This window comes from Xiphophorus couchianus, chromosome 13 (genome assembly GCF_001444195.1).
Source record: "Xiphophorus couchianus chromosome 13, X_couchianus-1.0, whole genome shotgun sequence".
Classification (NCBI taxonomy): domain Eukaryota; kingdom Metazoa; phylum Chordata; class Actinopteri; order Cyprinodontiformes; family Poeciliidae; genus Xiphophorus; species Xiphophorus couchianus.
The window spans coordinates 8,913,827-8,934,212 of NC_040240.1; the positions used below are offsets into that span (position 1 = coordinate 8,913,827).

The 20,386-nt window shown below is 40.6% G+C and overlaps 2 protein-coding genes across 6 annotated transcripts in view; both read left to right on the plus strand.

The window, feature by feature from the left end:
- Positions 1-3,022, plus strand: part of kcnh8 (potassium voltage-gated channel, subfamily H (eag-related), member 8) — a 61,162-nt gene extending 58,140 nt beyond the window's left edge. Inside the window, exon 16 of the mRNA XM_028037253.1 lies at positions 927-3,022. Coding sequence (XP_027893054.1) covers positions 927-1,442 — 516 coding nt within the window. The 3' untranslated portion in view covers positions 1,443-3,022. The remainder of the gene's footprint in view (positions 1-926) is intronic.
- A 10,421-nt stretch (positions 3,023-13,443) lies between these two features.
- gpnmb (glycoprotein (transmembrane) nmb) lies at positions 13,444-20,386 on the plus strand. Of its 5 annotated transcripts, XM_028037183.1 has the most exons (14): positions 13,444-13,525; positions 13,672-13,752; positions 15,189-15,344; positions 15,428-15,589; positions 15,964-16,137; positions 16,225-16,386; positions 16,477-16,800; positions 17,853-17,912; positions 18,004-18,210; positions 18,392-18,497; positions 18,992-19,212; positions 19,310-19,400; positions 19,545-19,663; positions 19,753-20,386. In XM_028037183.1, exons 1-14 carry the CDS (start codon positions 13,459-13,461, stop codon positions 19,776-19,778), a joined length of 1,956 nt encoding a protein of 651 aa, XP_027892984.1. In that variant the 5' UTR covers positions 13,444-13,458; the 3' UTR covers positions 19,779-20,386. The 5 variants fall into 5 exon arrangements, with proteins under 5 accessions (XP_027892984.1, XP_027892983.1, XP_027892985.1 ...); XM_028037182.1 differs by having other exon boundaries at positions 19,545-20,386; XM_028037184.1 differs by having other exon boundaries at positions 15,428-15,568; positions 19,545-20,386.

Here is a 20,386-nt window from a genome sequence, read left to right on the forward strand (position 1 = left end):
CCTCCTGATTTTGTTTAAATAACTGCTAGAAAAGTTGCTCATTGTCTTGATTGCAGGATGCAATCAGGCAGTTGTGTTTGTCTCTGGGTTTGTACGCCCCCCGCCACCCCCAATTGAATATCCTCAGACACCTGCGATCATCAGTTTATGTTTAGCTGTTTAACACATGACAGGATCACGTGTTAAACGTTTAACATATTAATATTACTATTAGGTAATGTTGGCTCATATTACCTATGAGCAAATATATATAGTTCAGAAATACATGCTAGTGGGATCTGGGCTGTATATGACAAATCGTGGTAAGCAAACTGTATTTCTTGCAGTGTTTCACAGTGTTGCCCTGCGTTTTGACTGCTTTTATTGGGAATCGGCTGCAAGAGATTTCAGTTTGCATAAGCTTCAACTGAAGCTATGATGTAAAGGAAAGAAATGGCATAGATCGAGGTGAGATTGCTTCCAATTACATGATTCCGTGCTGAAAATCTTTTGTGCGGCACCAACAGAGACTTCCATGCAAAGGTAAAACATACGAATATAACAGAAATAATAAACGTAAAACAAAAAAACAAAAATGCAAGTTTTCCATATGCCGTGTTTGTTTACGACCCAGTTGTTCTTATAGTCGAAGGTGGAAAGGCTTCTTATTTGGACTGAAACAGCAAAGACATGATTGTAATGTCACAAAACCATGAAACGTCTATAGCTCTGGCAGGTCTTACTTTAGTACCTTATTATGGAGATTATTATGTAAAATACTATGTGCCTTCTAGGAAAAGCAGGTTTGCTGGGAGAAAATGCCAGTAGCGTGTGTGCTAAAGCACCAAGATATAAACAATATGAAAAGAAAAAAAATACCCCAAATTTTATCTCAAATATCCAACATGATATTTAATTTAAGATACCGTCTCTGTTTTCGTCTGCAGGTGAGCACCCTGAGGAGGGAAGTAGCGGACCTTGGGCAGGTCATGAAGAGAATGGCCACGCTGATGGAGGCTCTCACGCCGTCGGTGCCCCAACCTGCAATAATCTGTCCCACTCGCTACTCCCCAGCCCACCAAACATACCTGCACTGCCCGTCCCCTCCACAGCCCTGCCACTCACCGTCCAAAGCTGCCTCCATCTGGACAGACCCGCCCATGCCTTTGCCCTGCTCGTCCCTCACCATCTCTCAGCAGCACTCCGCGATGTGCTACGCGGACTCTCTGACGCACAGACCCCAGAGCCTGCAGTTGGTTTGTCCAGCTATTATACCCAAGTCAACTCCCCCTTTAACTCCAGATTTATCGTCTCGGCAACCACCGCCGCCGCTCTCCGTCATCCCGGAGCCTCCTCTGCCTTCTAGTTCTATCAGGTTAAGGGTACACAGTTCGCTTCCGCTGGACGGGGGGGTGAGGACCCTCACAAGAGCCCCGGATGCTCTTCTCAAACTGGACCCATAAGACTCTACCTAAGCCAGAGCTAGGGGTTTTGTAGCAGATCTCCTTTAGAACTCTCCTGGACTCTGCAGGACAATTTCCAGGACGCTTTTTATTTTTTATTTTTGGGATATTCCTGAACTAATAGACGACTGTTTAGCTGCGGCCTCCAAGGCAGTAGAGGGGTGCAACAAGCAATTCTTTTTTTGTTTTGGAAGCTTTTAAAAATCCAATTGCATGAGGACAGAAAATGTTTAGGTGTATAGCTTTATAAAAACAAAACGTAGTGCTCTTAAGTGGCATGTAGAGGTTGGAGTCGGCTTTGGAGTTTTACGGTGGTAGATTAATGGATGAGGTTGATCTTTAGTCCCACACCTTGAGGCTCCTCGGACTGGACTCTGCCGTAATGGAGGTCGAGACATTAACATCGAAGAAGAGAGCAGTGGTGTGTGCTCTCTGCTTTCCCCTCTTCTTCTGCCTGTTAACCCTTCTTTCCTTACTCACTCAACCCTCGTCGGATGCTCTGGCTGCAATAGAACAATGCATGACTGGTTGAATTTGGAAAAGAGGACACTGTGAAACGAGAGATGGGGCGTCTCGTGCTCTTTACCCACCTGCCCAAGGGGAAAAAGGGGGTAAAAGGATGAAGGAAAATGTCTGTTGGAACGGTACTGATGGTGGCGAGGGACTCGTGCTACACCTTTGGCAGAACAACCCCTGCTGTGGTCTGTCACACTGAACACAGGGACTCTTTGCCTCCCCCTACTTTTGCCTCGCTTTTTCAAATGCCCCCACCCTCCTACCCCTATTTCTCTCTGCATGCCTTTCCAAACCTTTTGAGTAGTGCCTGTAGACACACATTAACATGCTGCATGTCGCCCCTTGGAGATCCAGCTTGCCATTTACCCCTTCTATTTAAAGGAAACACGGTTTGGTATTTTAATCGCTAAACCTGGCATTTACTGATGCATATTTAGCAGAAGTCAGCTCTGTTTAAACAAGGGTTATTTTGGGGCACAAGGTAGTCACCCCTATTGTAAAGTGTCTTGGAGCAAATGTTCTCCAATTGGGTCACGAGCCACGCCATAATGCATCCCCCCCCTGATTGGCGCCCTGGGTTAGCAGCTCTGAGATTTCAGTTCGCTCACCTGTTGGGGTGAAGGCAATATTCCCTCATAAAGCACAATAGGGAAATAAAGGAAATAAAGACACTTATATATATATACCATCTATGACCATCTATGAATGTATCCACACTAAAAATGTATTTTTTTCTACTTTAGAGAATTCAGACGTGTGCAACGGCCATAAACAATGCAACCCGCAAAGGAAGTTATGGCAGTGCGATTTGCTGGCCTCAGCTGATGCAACGTTAAACCAGGAATAAGGTCATAACTTTTGTCCCAACAGATCTGCTCTCGTCATCTCAACTCCTGTAGCTTTGACTCTGCTTCTCTGCAAATGGAATGTACTGTAACAACCTTTTCCCTTTTTTTATATTTATCAGATAAACACATGTGCTATTAAAAAAAACAAAACAAACATGACTGTTATGAGATGGATTTCTTGTTTTGCGTTCACTAAAGAAATGCATCGGAAGTTTGGGGGAGTCATTGAACAAATGGAAAGTCGGGTTAGTAGCTCTTTTATAGCTAACACATTCTACTGGAGAGGTAATTTTAATAAAGTGCGAAGTTAACCTAGGAACAACACAGGAAATATTTCTAAAATATTAACAGATTTTGTGCATCACATAATTTACAGCAACGTGAGAAAGCCTTTCTCCTCTGATATCTTTTTTTCCATTTCAATGTTTCAGGTCATCAAAAAATCTACATCTGTTTTCAAATGATAATTTATGAAATTATCAAAAAAGTAAATTAAACCTGCCTGGGAACATGAAGTAGACTGAAAGATCTCAAGAAACAACATATAGTCCCCTAATCTAAAGAAATGTAAGAACTGATAAAGAAGCAAAACAAAACAAATTTAAAGGGTTACAAAGCCATTTCAAAGGCTTTATGGCTGACTAGGGAGCCGGTATCAACAAAAACAGAACAGTACCAGTAGTGAACCTTCCTAGATGAGGTCACTCTAAAGTTAAGATTCAGGAAGGCATTGTTACCTCATCCAAACTATCCCAACAACAAGAGCCAAAAGCACTTAGCGTCTCACTTTCCTCAGTCAATAAAAGCAAAAAAAATCCAGGGTAAAGGTCATCCATGAGAGAGTGACAAGGTCAAAACCTTTGCTGACCAAAATAACACAAAGTGCTTACCACAAAAAAAAAAAAAACATCTTTATGATCTTTGAAAGTGACTCCAAAGACTTTCTTGGAAGGTTTGTGACCCATCATAACTTAGCATTAAAGATACCAACAATCAAACATGGTGGAGGCAGTGTGGTGGTCAGTGGTTGCTTTGCTTCTTCAGGACCTGCTTGACTGTAATTTATGGAACCATGATTCCAGCTCTCTACCCTGAAAATCCTAGAAGAATTGCCAAAAAACAAACAAAATAAAAGTTTGGGAGTTATCTGTTAATGTCAATGCTCAAAAGAAAATTAGCATAAAACCATGGTGGTGATTTTTGTTCAACATTCTGAAGTGTGTGAGTGTAGTAATTTGTTGCACAGTCTAATACATACTTCGTCTGAAATTTATGCCGGTGTGTGACGTGGAATTGGATGCTGTTTTTCACAGTCATGTAGAAAAGCCTTAATGGGAAACAGAGGTCTGCCCCAAGATGATCTGGATGTTTTTGCGCTGAGAATGATTACATGTTCATTTAGCTGCACATCTGTGGGAATGTTGTCATTTCGCCTGGGGTCACGAGACCCATTCATATTTAATGGCGTACAGACAATCCCATCCTCGCTGCTTACACGTCGTTTTATCCACCTGCCAGCAAACTCATCTTTAATTCACCACTTTCCCCACTTTGTCTGTCATTAGCCCGACTGAAGCCCACCTGGTTTTGCTGCTTTATAGCCTTCCTCGTTCTTGTATCATTTTTGTTTTTCTCCCTTGAATGTGGGAAAATCTCTACCGAAGGGATTCCTTTTAACACCTGAGCATTCACTTCAATCCTCTCGGTTCGCATTATTTTTGCGGCGGCCCTGACCCAAATACACCAACAGTGCCTTCCTGTCCAGCCCTTCCACCCGAGCACTTTTTTTTTTTTCAGGGCACAGCCGCACATTTTTTTTCTTCCATTCAAATGAGCACTTGATTCCAGTGAAAGGAGCCACTTCACTTGTCCTTCGCCCCAGATTTTGGTTCTAAAAAAGAAAGGGGAAAAAAAAAAAGAAAGTTGCTTTGTCGGAGGAGAGAACTTTCCTCTCGGTAATAAATAGCAGCACTTTCATCTCTGTGGACGTAATGGACATGTGTTCAGGAACAGGCTGTGGTCCTCGCATTTAAATTAGGCTCTTCCAGCTTTAATGTTTGACTTATGTTTCCCCCATAAGCACTGGGCCTTGAGAGGCCCTCGGTGTGAGGGCTTCACATTTATCTGCCCCGCTCAGTGAGACAGCAGCTGCTATTTGCATCGGTGTAAAGCAAGAAGAAGTGTGGGTGGGTGGGGGGGGGATGTCCTTGCAGGACAACTTTTGTTTTGATAAATGAGTGTCTGTACCTATAGGTGCTACTGCAAAGGTGATGGGAGGGGGTAGCAGAACAATAAGCATGTCAGAAGTGGAGATTAATGGCAGCTTCATTCCTTAGATGGGGGGAAAAAAAGAAAAGCACCAGGACAGCAGCTAAATAACCTCTTTTGTTGTCTGCCTGTCAGAGGAGAGTTTCTAGTAGTTTTGCAACAAATGTTGGAGAATTATTCTCCCAAAGAGCTTTCAGGACAGAGTTGTCTTCTTTTGTGCTGAGGTAATGCTGATGTAAGTGTCCTTGCTGAGACGTCAGTGCTAAAACGTATGCAGAAAGAAGGAACACTTGGCAGTGTTTTGTTCCCTTAGCAGACCTTGTCAGAAAGTTTTAGATGGCGTTTTATTTTGTGCCATGTGTTTATGTGTCTGCAGGCATAGATATGTGAAAATCAGATTTCACAGCATCTGTTCTCTGTCTTAATGATCTCTGGCTTTCAAGAATTCAGATGGTCCTCGTGGGGTTAGTCTTTCGGATGTCTCAGCCCTGGCTTGACCTATAAATCTAAATTTAAAGTCTAATTTTAGTAGCTTGCTAAAAGAATATTTAAGGTAACATATTTGACAGGTTTTGTGGGAATTATCTTTTATTAGAAATATGTTTGTTTTTTTTCCTCAAAACAACAACAACAACAAAAAAAAAACACCAGTGTAAAACAATTGTGTATCTCAAAGCAACTTTTATAAAATTCATCAATCATAAATTCCTTTTAGTCTGGAGCTCACAAAGAGCTTTGCAAACCGTTTCTTAAAAGCCACAAAGTGTGTCTTTTTAACATACTGATAACTGTGTTTGACCCTAATTGCTGCTGGTTGTCAAGTTTTTATCCCATTTCACTGCAGTTAATCTGTGCTTTGTGTCATCTCTGCTCCAGACGCACATCCACAAAGACATAACTGCACCTCAGGAATCATTAAAATATATATACATATATATATATATATATATATATATATATATAGGACTGACTGTGTGAAAAAAGAAAACCAAGGTTCTCCAAAGAAGGCACAGGAAGTCTACGATCACCTCCCTCTCTGTGGAGATGGATCTCCGTCTGAGTCACCTGGTTCTGTGGGAGCAATAACATGACATGCCAGGCAGCCATCAGCATTTGTGGGTGTTTGCTGTTTGGTGTTTATCACCACGGTCACCCCAGCATGGAGAAAAGATGGAAGATGCTGTCGGGAGGAGACGACAGTGAAGGGGAGGCAAAAGGTCACACCCGACGTCAGAGGAGGATGGCGATGTCAGGAGTGAAGGGAGCACATCAGAGGAACAGTCTGAAGACTAATTTTGTTATAAACTCAGTAGTTTTTCCAGTTTTCTAAAGATGGAGAAATTTTACACTTTGAATACCTCAAATTATTTTAATTTTCTTACAACTTCAATTAGATATTTTACGATTGTTTTTTTTGTTTTTTGAGTAATGAATTTTTCCTTTCTGAGTGGCTCTTCAGCTCCTATTGTTACAGGCTTTAAAAAAACAAAAATGGAAAGTTAATGCAAGACACTGCATCTTTTACCTTCTCTACTGAAACCTCAATTGGTTTTTCACAACAGTCTTGTTGCCAACCTTTTTTTTTTTTTTTAACCATTACCTCCTAAGCCAAAGCAGAAATATGCATTATTTTTTTATGGCAACTCAAAATCAAACACATAATAAAGGGTAATATTGTAATTGACAACAATGTTTACCTTCCACAGAAAGCTTTAGACAGTTTATGGCTAATTAATTTCCAAGATTTTCTGTAAATAGAGCTAAATGGTTTTGGAAAAGCAATGATAAAGCTCAGTGACTGGTCTTAAAAGCAACAGAAGCTTCAACCAGGTCAACATATTCATGCCAGCAGTTAAGTTTTTCTTCTTTTTTTTTCTTTCAAATCTTACAAAACCATTTTTTTTTTTTCTTCCTTCTTCATTCTTGCCTTCTTCTTGCTCTCTCTCTCTCACTCTTCACAACTCAATAACTACTTCAAGCTAACTCTCCGAGCCACACTACAACAGAGAAACCTGTTTCATCATGCAGGAACATTATATATCACTTCTTTCATGAGTGAATGTGATTTGTTTGTACAGCAAATAACAGACACCAGTAAGCATTTTCCAACACTGGTGACGTTGAAGACCGCTGGCTCCCTCTGCTGTTGACAACTGAGAAGGCATAAAAAAAAAAAAAGCTTTGGTTTATTTTACACAGTCACGGAATTTTATTTAAATGATAATAGTACACCAACGATACTAAATAAATATAGAATATAATATTTAGTAATTATGCGATAAAATATCAAGACTTTGTTTAGGCAGGTAAACATAACTGATTTTACTTTATATCGCCAAATGATTCAGAGCATATGTCTGGATGAAAGAGTACTCATAGTATGATGCCCAAGCATCTGTTGGCTTTTGCTTCGTAAACCAGCCGGGTACATATATTTAGTATTGAACAATAGATGAATAAATCATAAAAATACATTACTTTTATTTTTAAAAAAGTATACATATGGGAACACATACGTCAATTATTCTTTGAATACACGAATAAATGATCATGTGAAATTCAAAACTAATATTTAAAGTAATGATATCTTCAACTCAGATACAACTATTTCAATGTGTATTCTATAACTTTATGCTAAATGACTTTAGCAGTTTCATTAGCATGGCGGCTAGACCCCAACGTCTGATTGGTTGACCTCGACAGAAAGTGAGTTTCAGACCAATCACTTCCGCCAGAGGGGTGACGGCCCTGCCGACAGAGTTCAAGTAGAGTGAGAAAAGGATGCACCATTTTGTGATTAAAAGTAAATATTTTTAGGTATTACTTTTAAAAAATATATTTCTAATTATTATCTATATCTTTGTTTAGAAGTGTATAAAACAAATGACAAAACTGAGTAATTATTTAATTATTCATATGCATTCCATATATGGATGCAGCTTAGATCCTCATTCATGACTGAGCTTAGAGTTATGCTTGTGGGGTTTTTTTGCCGTTACTGTATGTAAGCAGATATTCTTACAGAAGTATAAAGTCCTTTAAACAAGACGAAAATAATAGTTTTGTAAAACCAGTACACAATACACTGAGTTCCTCCAGTGTTTCATGCATCAGGCACATAATGGAGTGACAAGTTGCTCAAAGTGCCACTGTTGTCGGGGATGATGCATGCAATGGTGCGGAAACACACCTCCTAAACTGGGATTGGTACCAGTTCCTGCAGTCGCTCAGTAATGCTTGGCCTCTCAGACTGCACGGCAGGATTTTCAGTTTTCCAATCGTACACCAGTAGCCTCGTCAAAATCTCCTAGATATCACACACACCTGCTGGATAAAATGAGCGACTTTGTCCTTCCTGTAGAAAATCTTCCTGAAAGCGTCCATCCTGGTATCAGCAACTCGGAAATAGTTCCTCTGAAGAGCATCTGGTTCAGACAAGTAGCTTGGCTACTTGCAGTAGTTATGTAGTTGTGTTATCACACTTTAAAGTTGTTATGTTTTTCAGCATATACATGGTGTGATTATCAACTTCACTGTAGAATAAGATTATGAGACACTAGCATCAACGGACGCCTGATCTTAAATGAATCAGATCTGTATCGAGTAGCAGATCCAGATCAGGAACTTCCAAACTAGAACTAAAAATCACTTTAATCCAAGAATCGGAATAGCATCTGTTTGTCAAACTCTCAACAACTTGAAGTCATAGCATGTTGTAACAGATCTGTAGCTCTTTCAGATTTTCGTATGCAAAGTATACTCTTTCAAGGACACCTGAAAACTTGCTTACTGAATATATCTGAAGCAAATAAAGTTGTGAAATAAAGTCAGTGTTCATCTTCTTCTGTTGGATCTTTTTTCTTTTCCTGATAACTGAGAACTCAGTTTGCTCGGACCCCCCACCGTAGCATCCCTGGATCGTAGGATGCCACGGTTTGACAAAACTGTCTGTTGATGATCACCACTTCTCCCCCTAAAGCTGGACTCCTGTCACGGACAGAACCATAGAAGAAGCAGGGATGTGTCATGTTAAACTTTCAGTAGGGACAGAGAAACTGGTAAGAGTTGATGGGAAAACGTTTGTAGGAGGACTAAGCTTGAAAGAGCACTTAAACTGGAGCAGCTGTGAACTCACCACGCAGGTTGAACAGCCAGCTGTGGGTCTGCATCTTGAAGCTGAGGGTTTGATTCCCAGTGAAAGTCGAGTCTCCAGTGGAACACTCCTCTAACCGGCCACTAGGTGGCATTATACTGAAAGGCCTGCCAATATATTACATCCATTACAGGGGAGACGACTCTGGTCCTGTTAGACATTAATTATGAACTTTTTACATCCAAATGTACGTAAACCTGTAACCTATGTTGATGTTAAGCTGCTCTACAAAATCAAGGAAAGCTTTGGGATTTTGGGTGTTTATGTAACTGAATGTAGTGCAACAAATATAAAGATTTTGTTCATACTTTTTTTTTAAATATATATCTGGGAATGATCCTCACATAAAATTTAATATAGGATTTTTAAAAAATAGGATAAAGGGGGTGGAAAGGGTTAAACGTGTGTCTAAAATATGCAAGTTACTGCAGATACAAGGCCTGAGAGTTCAGCCTAATTACCCAGTCTAATTAGAGGCACACTGCAGGCAGTCTGAAGGATGATCACGGCCAAATCATGAGAGCTAAGTCTTAGATACACAACCCGCTGCTTCACTAATGACTAAGGACAACTGAAAACTTTTTATCCTTTTATTTTTCTGTCAAATAGCAGAGGAAGCCAAGTTAAAGCTCACAGCTGGATTTCTTCTTGATCACTGGTTATATTGACCTAAATTTAAGAAGAAAAAAAAAAACTCTGACTAGCTTGATTAAATTTTGTGAGCTGGCATTGGAACATTGGATGCTTCACATCATTCTTTTAAAATGAAAGTGAATAGTACCTGTTCGGTTCAACTCTTTCCAGGAGGGGTTCTAGCCAACCTCTCTGGCAGTCACAGTGCGAGTCCATGCACCCATGAACACCAGGACCTCCCCTGTTGCCTGGGCAGCACCCACTGAGCGGCGCTCTCCAACGCTCAGGCGCCTGGTGCTGTGAATCAAACTCAGACCGTTCTGAGACAAGACACATACTCGGAACGGTCTTCAGGCAACCTGGCAGGTGTAAATACAAGGAAGGTATGGCAGGCAGGTGTGGTACTGAGCACACTGTGCACGGTCCACAAGAGGGTGGACTAAGTCCCGTCATGGAAACAGATGACCAGACTCGAAACCTTTGGCCATAACTTTAAATGGCCAGTGGAGGCTTTGATCTTCCCTGCTCACATAGATCAAAAATAGAAATCCTGACCGTTTTATAATCATTGTGGAACAAATCTCGTTTGTTTGTTTTTGTTGTTGTTGTTTTTAGGGGCGGGTGTAGACCCCAAGATTGTGTGGGGTCTGAAACAGAATTTGATTTGGGATCCCAATTCCAGTTCACACTGTATGTGAAATAGAAATCTGTCAATAAATTGTGAAGATAAGGTTATTTCTCTGATTTACCCATTTGATCTGGGAAGTTGTGTGTGCTGAGTCAACACTTTAATGCTGAGTCAGGGAGAAGATATGGATTGGTCAACTTCAATGAATGTACTGATTAATTGGCAGTCACCTGGTCCATGAAATGTGGCTTCAATACAAACAATCATAAGAGGACTGAACAGATCATATTTGAATGTCAATGTAAACATCAAATGGTGAATGGTCTAGCTCTGTTTTTGTGAGAGCTCGTTTTGGCACTGTCAGAACATGTTGCAGCTCTAGACATCAGGGACTTTCTGTAAGGCCAGCACTCCTCCCATTAACCCTGACCCCAAGGATCATGATTACCGAATGAGAGGACACCTGGAGACACGGCAAGAAAGAAGTGAGAGAGACGGTTTTAGAGAGGAAGACGCCGGCGTTACATGAAAGGAAATGAAAGGAGGATCCTGGTTCTTGTGAGAGTGCTAAAAGTCTCAGGATTGGGCAGCAAAGATTTCCCCTCGAGTTTCCTCACCTGTAGCTGCATTTAACTCTCCCATGTTTCTCTGTGCAGCCAAAACCACACAGAAAGGAGCAAAGTTGCCACTGGCATCATATTCTCGGATTTCTCAGTCAACTTATGACTTCTTTTGCCCATGGATTGTGGACAAAACATAAAAGAGATTGTTTTCATTGAAACCATTTTCTCAGACAGATGTGACATGAAAAGATGATGTCTGTCCAGATATTTAGAATGCCAGATGACTAATGGAAACCTTGTGTTTACATTTCAGAAATACAGATTAATGCATGTTTTATAATATGATGATCCTTAAAACACGTATTTTAATTCCCTTTCATAATTTTCTTTTAAGTCGTCAGATATCATGTCAGTTCACTTCATTGTTTAATTGTGAATGCTATGTGAAGCTCCGTTCATTTTCTACGTTTGTTTGTTTTTTTTAATGATGAAATGATGTGATCAGAGCTGGCCCGACGTTGTTCTATGTTATCCATACTTGATCACTTTAGCATTGTGACAATAACTCGTTACGGTTAACTAATGAGGAGACTGAACCGAACAATTCGGTCAAAAGGTCTTAAATGTAAAAACTTTGGCAAAATGACCTAAAAACTTTGTCAAGTTCAACAAACAACCCTACAGGCCAAAGATGAAAAAGTCATTTTGTTGTTTTTGATTATTTTATTGCTTTATCTTTGTCACTGCTTGCTTGTTTATTTAACAAAATGCAATGTTACGGATTAAATTTGGCTCTAACTTTATTGTAGAAAGACAGTCGTGTGAAGAAGCTGCGCAGGGGTTCCGCCCTCTACTGGTCAACGACCGCATTGCCGCTCACGTTTTAAGTCCATGTAATTAAAGGGGGTGAAAATGTTGGATTTCAGAACCACTTAATGGCAAAGTTGTTGTTTCATCTGATGCTTTCACGCCAACCCTGAACTCTTTACACAATCAATGTGATCTGAAGTGATTTCAGAGGGAATAAAAGAACACGACGCGTCCTTTTGTGCTATTCCCATGATAATACAATGCACCACATTTGATGAAAAAGTACAAATGTTTCTCTTTTTTTTTTTTTTTTTTACCGTTAAATGTACTATGACGTTCGTAAATTAGAGATAACCCTTCTTACCCCATGCAAACAACGTCAATTTCACAACGGTCCGACAATTCCGTTTAAAGGTTTAGATTTTCCTCCAGCAACTTATCTGAAGTCAGTAAAATATCAGAATAATTCTTTTCGGTATCATACTAGTAATAGATTTGCGCGTTTTTTTAATTGATACCATCTTGATTTGGATTAGAAGGGTATGTTACAAAAAAAAAAACAAAAAAAAAAAAACGTCATAATTTCAACGGAACCATCCTGTTGTGTGTTCACTCGTTCCGCTGTATATATCTGCAATGATCTATGTATCTGTTTTATTTTCTATATCAGATTAAAGGTTTTGGTTGCATGACTAAGCAGAATGCTCTCCTCCTGACTTCTGCGCCGACATCCAGGGACATCCTTTTGTTTTTTTTTTTGTCACCGTTTCCTAACCTCCTTGTGACAGCGGAAGACTGCGCCGAAATTATAATCACATGTTGCAGATGGTGTCGGAAAAGACGAACACGCACGGACAGCGCCGGGCATCATAGCCTCTTCCTTCTTCTTTTTGCGGGCGCAGCAGCTGGGGGTGCGTGAGAGATCACCGACCTGCTCCACGAGACAAACTGGGTGGGGGGGCAAAAAAAAAAAAAAAATGTTTCTAATAATTCAGTCATATGAGAGGGCTGTCATGTGTGGATCTTTTCCTGTTATCAGATCACCACTCTAACGAAAAAGATTGCCTTTGTTTGGAGGGGAAATGTCACTGTGAAAGTTCACCAACGGATTTTTTTAGTTTTATTTTATTTATTTTTTTTTTTAAAGAAGGGGCGCCAAATTATATCTAATTTTATTTATTGCTTAACCAGATCTCACACTGATCGAATTGGTTCCACACATTATTTATGTACATCCTTTATTGTTTGTGTCGAATCCTTAAAAAGAAGTCTATAAAAAATAAAAATAAAAAAAACATTTACACAAAAGGTATGTATTTGTTATTTTTGCAAATGGGGCATTCAAATACTCTAGGATGGAAAATTGCAAATCCCCCAAATAAATAATAACAACAGCGTCCGCATTTCACGAATGAAATCTCTTCTAATAAATTGATTTGTCCGACCGTTTATTGCAGCGAAGGTGTTTGTGAAATAGGGAAATGAGCATGCGCATCTCCTGTCTTATGAGTTCCCTTCCGACGTGAGTCTTAATGAGTGATGACACGCACCTTATTACGACGCATCACATGTCTGTGAGCTCAGCGGAGCCCATTAAATGAGAGGACATCCCTGTGGACAGAAGCGAAGAAGGCACTGGACGTGGAGAGGAGACCACAAGCTGGGTCGGTCCTGTCAGAAAAGCGTCTTCGCTGTTCGTGAAACTTCACTTTTTAATTAAATTTTTTTTTTTGTTCTGTTGTGTGTGTTTTGTTGTTGTTTTGTTTTTGATTTATTTAGGATTATAAATTCTGTTTCCACTGCTCTGAAGCGGCCGACATGGGAATCCCGCAGTACTTGTGTCTCCTGGCTTTTTGCGCCTCCTGCGTTTGTCAAGTTGATGGGAGAAGCAGTAAGTCTGAACTTTTATCTTGTTTCAGTGAAGACGAAAAATTGTTTCAGGCAGACAGAAATGTGCTTGTTGTCATTCAGCTGTTGTGAGCCGGACGCGTCCCGCAGTCTTCCACAATAGCTGCCCTGTGTTCGGTTATCTGCAGCCGGTCCCGTGAAACTAATTACGGCTCAAGCTCAAGCTCCAAGTCACTGATCAAAGTGACATCCACCCTTAAACTATTATTTATTTACGCACTAAAAAAAAAAAAAGAAAAATTATTATTTTTTTAGTGTGTGTGACATTATTCACAGTCACATTATTCAAACTGTCACGCGTCTCACATCGCTGATCAAATTCTAAAAACACGTTGAATTGAAAATATAAAAGCAAAAACAAAAACTACAACCTTGTTCCGATTGCAGAATAGTGATGGTTTGTCCGCACCCATATCTGCGCCATCGCAGATGCTCCAGTAGATACTCGAGTGATTTTCTCCTGTAATCAAATTAGATCGATGGAATGTGTTGTTTTCGTCTGCTGTCCGTCTGACATTTAAACTGTCTCGCCGAGACTGAAGTCGGTCTGAAAAGGTAACAGTTCTGCATCGGGCATCGGGACCACCGCGTTTGTTTTCAGAGAAAACTTATAAAATCCGAACCAAAGCGGCGTGCGCAGGACCGATGGGAAAAGAATCATTTATTATGGCACCTTTTGACTTATATTCTTACCGTCGTTTGCATTTTGAACAACCAAATTTGACTCGTGAATTCCGAAATCCGTCGGAATTCAAATTCACAATCAGAATAAATCTGTATAAATTACTTTTGGCTTTTACTTTGCTTCTTTTTTAGAAAGGGTGAAATCGTTCTAAAAAGGTTTTACTCTCTCAAAAAGAGATTCAACATTTCACTTCGAACTTTTCTGAACAACATGTGAAATTTCAACCACAAGCTTCAATGCATTTCTTTTTTTTTTTAGGATTTTATTTGATTGAACAATTTTTAAAAGAGTTGAGCGTTTTGTGTACCGTGCATTTGCTGCCAGCCTCCTTTACTTGTGTGCCCCTAAATAAAATCCACTGCAAAACAATGCCTTGAGAAGACACACGATTAGTAACTAGAGTCCTCATCAAATTCAGTATAAATCCAGCTGTTTGTTGGAGAACATTAGAAAAAAAAAAAAAAACACATCTGGTGTAAAGTTATGGTACCTTTGCAATAACAATGAAAGGTGGTTCTACAAAGTACTGACCAATTGACCAATAAAACCGAATACAAATGCACACCATATTTTTCATACTTTTTTTTTTTAAAGATGTACCTTTCAGAATTACCTAATATTTTCTGTTGACATAAAATTCAGATACAACACAGAGGTTTGAGGTAGTAATGCAGATGAATCTTGCTTAAGTTTTTCATGCAGTTCTTTTTGTGTTTTTTTTTCTCCTTCTCTAGCGTACAGTGATGTTTTCCCCCACAAGCATTCACTAGCTGGCAAATTCCCATTTCCAATTCCAGCAATCCCTGGATGGGAGCCTGACACCAATCCATGGGACGATTACCTCTACCCTCCACTAAGCGCAAACCCAAGAGAGCTCATGCATCACAGAGGTGAACAAGTCTTTCTACTGTAACTTCAAATCGTCTCTAGATCGTTTCTGGCTCTGGAGCCAGTAACATGCACCTCTCTGCAGCCAAACCAACGGTTCATCTGACCAGCGACAGCCCAGCTCTTAATGGCTCATGCATCACCTTTACTGCCAAGCTGGAGTATCCTCCATGCCAGAAGGAAGACACAAACGGGGACCTTGTCTGGGACGAGCACTGCGAGGACGGTACGGAGCTGGAGGCCTCAGGTGCTGCCAGGAAGTCAAGCTAGGGCACAAATGGCACATCACACCTCCTAGACATAGAACGATGATCAGTCTGGAAAATTGCTACGCTGCGAAGTCTGTTTTTTTTTTTTTTTTTTCAAAAACCAATAACAACAAAACAAACGTGATAAGAGTAAACAAATACATTAATAAGGGTATGAAAAATCAATTTCATTAAATGCGTACCGACTGACTTCGCTGAACAAACTGAACACGTTAGTTTTAACCTTTTGTATTAACCTTATTTCAGTTACCTCATTGTGCACTGACAATCACTCAGTTTAGATTCAGTAGAAGTCCCTGAATCTAACTATTATTTTTTTTAACAAGACATCCCCTTCTTTGTCTTTGGACAGCCAACGGACAGCTTCGCTCAGGCTATGTCTATAACTGGACTTCTTGGTTGGATGACTATGGCTTTGGGAAGTGCACAGACCCAACAAAATGCAACGTGTTCCCTGATGGGAAGCCCTTCCCCCAGAGCAACGACTGGAGACGCAAGAGTTACGTCTACGTGTGGCACACAATGGGTGAGTTTGATACGACAAACAGCAACAAGCAGAACAACAAACGTCCCTACGTATGAACCTCCTCCTTGTTTTGTCTCTGCTTTCTAGGCCAGTACTATGAAACATGTGATGGCTCTTCTTCCAGTGTGACCATCAATACCACTAATATCCCACTGGGGGGAGAAGTCATGGAGGTTATGGTCTACAGGAAGCGTGAGCGCAGGAAGTACAGCCCCTTGACCAGTGATAACATCGTCTTCTTAGTCACAGGTGGAGGCATATTTACATGTCCAAGTATCAAACAGAACACAATCTGAAAGTTTAAAAAAATAATAATAGCTACTTCCCGCATGCCCTCAGATAAGATCCCACTGGCAGTCGACATTTCCCAGAAGTCCGTGGTCAACAAGTCTGCCAGTGTTTTCATCCGTGGAGAGGAGATTGTCTTCAAGGTCCATCTTCATGACCCCTGCGGCTACCTAAAGACAGCCGCTTCAGTGGATTACATCTGGGACTTTCGAGACGGCAATCAGGTCGTGACACACCGCGAGGTGACCACACACACCTACAGCACGCTGGGGAAGATGAATGTGAAGCTGGTGGTGGAGGCCGCGTTTCCTGTTGAGTGTCCACCCACCTCTGCCACTCCAACTCCGAGGCGCCCCACATCGCCACCTCTCACAGGTACCCGCCCAACTGAGACAGCCAGGCTTGTAAAAGCATCCTGGTCAAACGGCACGATGTCTTTCAGCATGGAGAAGTCGCAAAGCTTCCAGAAAGTTCTGGTCGCTAATGTTAAGAAAAGGGTTTATTCACAGCGTATTAATGGCTCTTGGTAGTAACCAAACTACCAGATCTGAACAGGAATCCTGCCAACATTGCACAAGTTTGCGGCCACACAAACTAAACCTCGATGAAGCAACAGAACACAACATTTTGATGATAATCCAGAACATGACTTTTCTTGTTTGATGTGAGCTCTTGCTAAATGTGTTGAAGTTGGTTGATTCCACTGGCAGAACCGAACTTTATGCAGCACCCAAAACTTCCAACACTGCGCAGGTGCCTGGTGTTGGATTGTGTTTGAATATTTGAATCATATCACTGTGACAAAACAGGCAGAAACAGAAACAATCTGTATGGTGGTTGGTGCATTTCTATGTACCAACCACCTGTTATCAATTGCCTAAGCAGAGTAAAGACTGAGAAACGGCAATAATCAATAGACATACAGCATCTACATGTGATTTCTGATGAGGTCCAGCTTGCATGTCTTTCATTTTTCTAAAAACTAGCCTGTAATTTTCAATTAGGCAACAGTCATTTCTATAAACTTCTTATCACTTTACAGAGCCGAAATCCGACTGTTTTCTCTTTAGCTCAGTGTGGATTACAAAAATAATTTTTATTTGCAAAATGATAGAGATGTTTTATTTTCATAGCTTTTCTAACATGCTGAGGGTTTACACACATTTCCTTAATATTCATAAGAATACCTTTGAATTAAATGATTCAGGTACTTTTCCATAAAATAATAAAAAATAAAATTGCTGTGTATTTCTCCTATACAGAACTAAGTCATGTCTGTAGGTAACTCTTCTCCTTTATTAAATAATAAAGGTTTTAATTGCGCTAAGACTTTCAACAACACAACACACCCTCTGAAGGAAATACAGAATATTGTAGCAATTACAGCTACGAGTCTAAAAATTGTACTTATGGCTCTTCTCCGTCAGTGGCCCCCACAACTCCTCCAGCTACACATGCTGTCACAACGAAGATCAAGACGACGCTGGGTGAGTTTGCTTGAGGACTTGAGCTACAGTTTGTTCATGAAAAGAGCCATCTAAATGCCTTCGACTGTCCCTCGTCTCTTCTCTGTTTTAGCACCACCCAAAACCAGTCAGCCCGTTAACTCCTCCACTTTATCTGCTGCGACCACGACGGGGTTGCCCACAACAGAGCCCCTCCTGTCCACGGTTGCCACAGAATCCAGCCCCACCACCCCGCCTTGGCTCCGAAGCAGGGGTCTCAACGGTAACGAGTGCTTCCGATACGCCTACGGAACCTTCTCGGGCAACATCACTATAGTCGGTAGGTGGAGAGCGGTGTTTTTCCTTCTTGACTGAAACATGTCGTATCGAATGGAGCAGCCGAGCAGAACATCTAAAGATTTCATTTCTTTTTTCCACCAAATCTAGCAGTTGTCCTTTGATAACTGCTTTAGCTTCAGCTTCTCTCAAGTGTGTCGTCTTGCTACTTGTGTTCTACGCAGAGCCAAAGCACCCACTGAGGAATCGGCTAAGCAGTCGCATCGTGGACCTGTCGGCCGCCAGGCTGACCAACACCGACGTCAACTTCAGGGTGAAATGTCTGGGAAGGTGAACATTTTGTTTTCTTTTTTTTTTTTTTTTTTTACTTAAAATACAAATACAATTTATTGAAATCTTAATGTTAGGAAATGTTTCGACACTGCATTTGATTTGGAGATCACATTTAGATGGAAACGGAAGAGTCCTTAAATATAAGAATGCTAAGAAAATGTAATATTTTAAAAAGACTGAGTTGTAAGAGAATCCAAGTTGTAAGAGTACTAAGTGGGAGAGGAACATCAAACATGGTTGCTTTGATGTAAAAATAAATAAATAAATAAATCAATAAAAAACTTATATTAAGCACCAAATTACAAAGAAACAATCTTTGAAGTAGGGATTCTAGTAAAGGTTTGGATTTGAGTGAGTGAAACCCCAGCATCTTGACTTGAACAATGTGGTAAAGACACATCCGATCTTAATTTCCAATGGATAAAACCTCCAGTTTTTTAAATAACATAGAATCTGGACTTTACCCAGTTAACTCCTTTGCTCCTTCGCAGCATCCCCACTTCAGCCTGCACCATTGTGTCAGACCCCAGCTGCTCTCAGGTACGCAACATCATGTGCGACGACGTGCCGCCTTCATCCGAGTGTGAGGTGCAGCTGCGGCGAAGGTTCCTGGAACCGGGCACCTACTGTGTGAACGTCACCCTGGAGAACTCTAGCAGCATGGCACTCGCCAGCACCACCATCACCATCAGCAAGTCTCAAGACGCACCCGGTTGGTTGGAAAAGTGCTCTGGAAAAACAATGCCCTCTTCAGAAATTTTTGTTATTAAATACATTTTTTTTTAAATTGTCCCTCTTGTGCATCCCAGTGCCTAAAACTTCAAACACCGCCCAGGTGGTTCTAACTTCAAGTGCCGTGCTGGTGGCAGTCTTTGCGATCGTTGCCTACGTGCTCTACCGGTGAGTGTGTCGCACTTGCATCATATTGAATCCTGTGAATTGATGACCCAACAAGAACAGATAACAAAGATGTTTTCTTGTGCAAATAAAACAAAGAATTATAACCCTCTAAAATCTTTTCTTTCTTTTTTTTCTTTTTTTAAGACGTCGCAAGGTCTACAGACCCATTCGAAGGTCGCTGGTTGAGGATGCCTTTGCCAATTCTGGTGCTGCAGGTCACATGGTTCGCCTGAGGGAGGCGCTTTTCCCCTCCAGGGAAGAGAGTCGCCACCTTTTGACTGAGAGGCAGCCTTTGTAGGGTTTGGAGGAGTTGCGTCAAATAAGCTTTTTCTCTTGTACTTTCAAATAAAAGACACTTCTGAAATGAAGCAAAGATAATTGATACTAATAATGTTATGTCCTAATTCAGCCAAATCCTCTATGCGCTACAATTCAGATCACAAGATGTACTAGAGAGGTCGCTTGATTTGTGGCTGCCGCACTAATTTTAACGTCAGCTTGGAATCAATTTGCCGTGAAGGAGTTTCAATAAGCCATATTGGTGCCTTCGCTTAAAAAGCAATATGAAGAAATGTCATCAAGCATGTGTTGTACCTTTGTCCTTAAACTCTTGCAAAACCTTTGGTTTTTGATACATTATTAAACAATTTCAACTTTAAAGTGAGAGTTCTAAATTACTCACGGATCTCTTAAACAACTCATTTCATTAATGTAATTCTTTATGATCTAATATTTGTGTAATGCTAAAGATTTTGCCCTGTAAACTGACTAATGAAGTCACCCTGGCATTTGCTGAGTGCCTGGATTCCTGTATTGCATGTTTTAATGTGACAACTGAAGGTTTTCTTTGATTATTCCTGTAACAAAATGCAAAAAGATGCAGGTGAAAGTGCTTTTTTTTTCAAAATGTCCAGGTATTAAAAATTAAGTTGCTGTTTCAACAGTAGAGACACTAACAAAAATAAAGATGTCTATTTGAATCATCA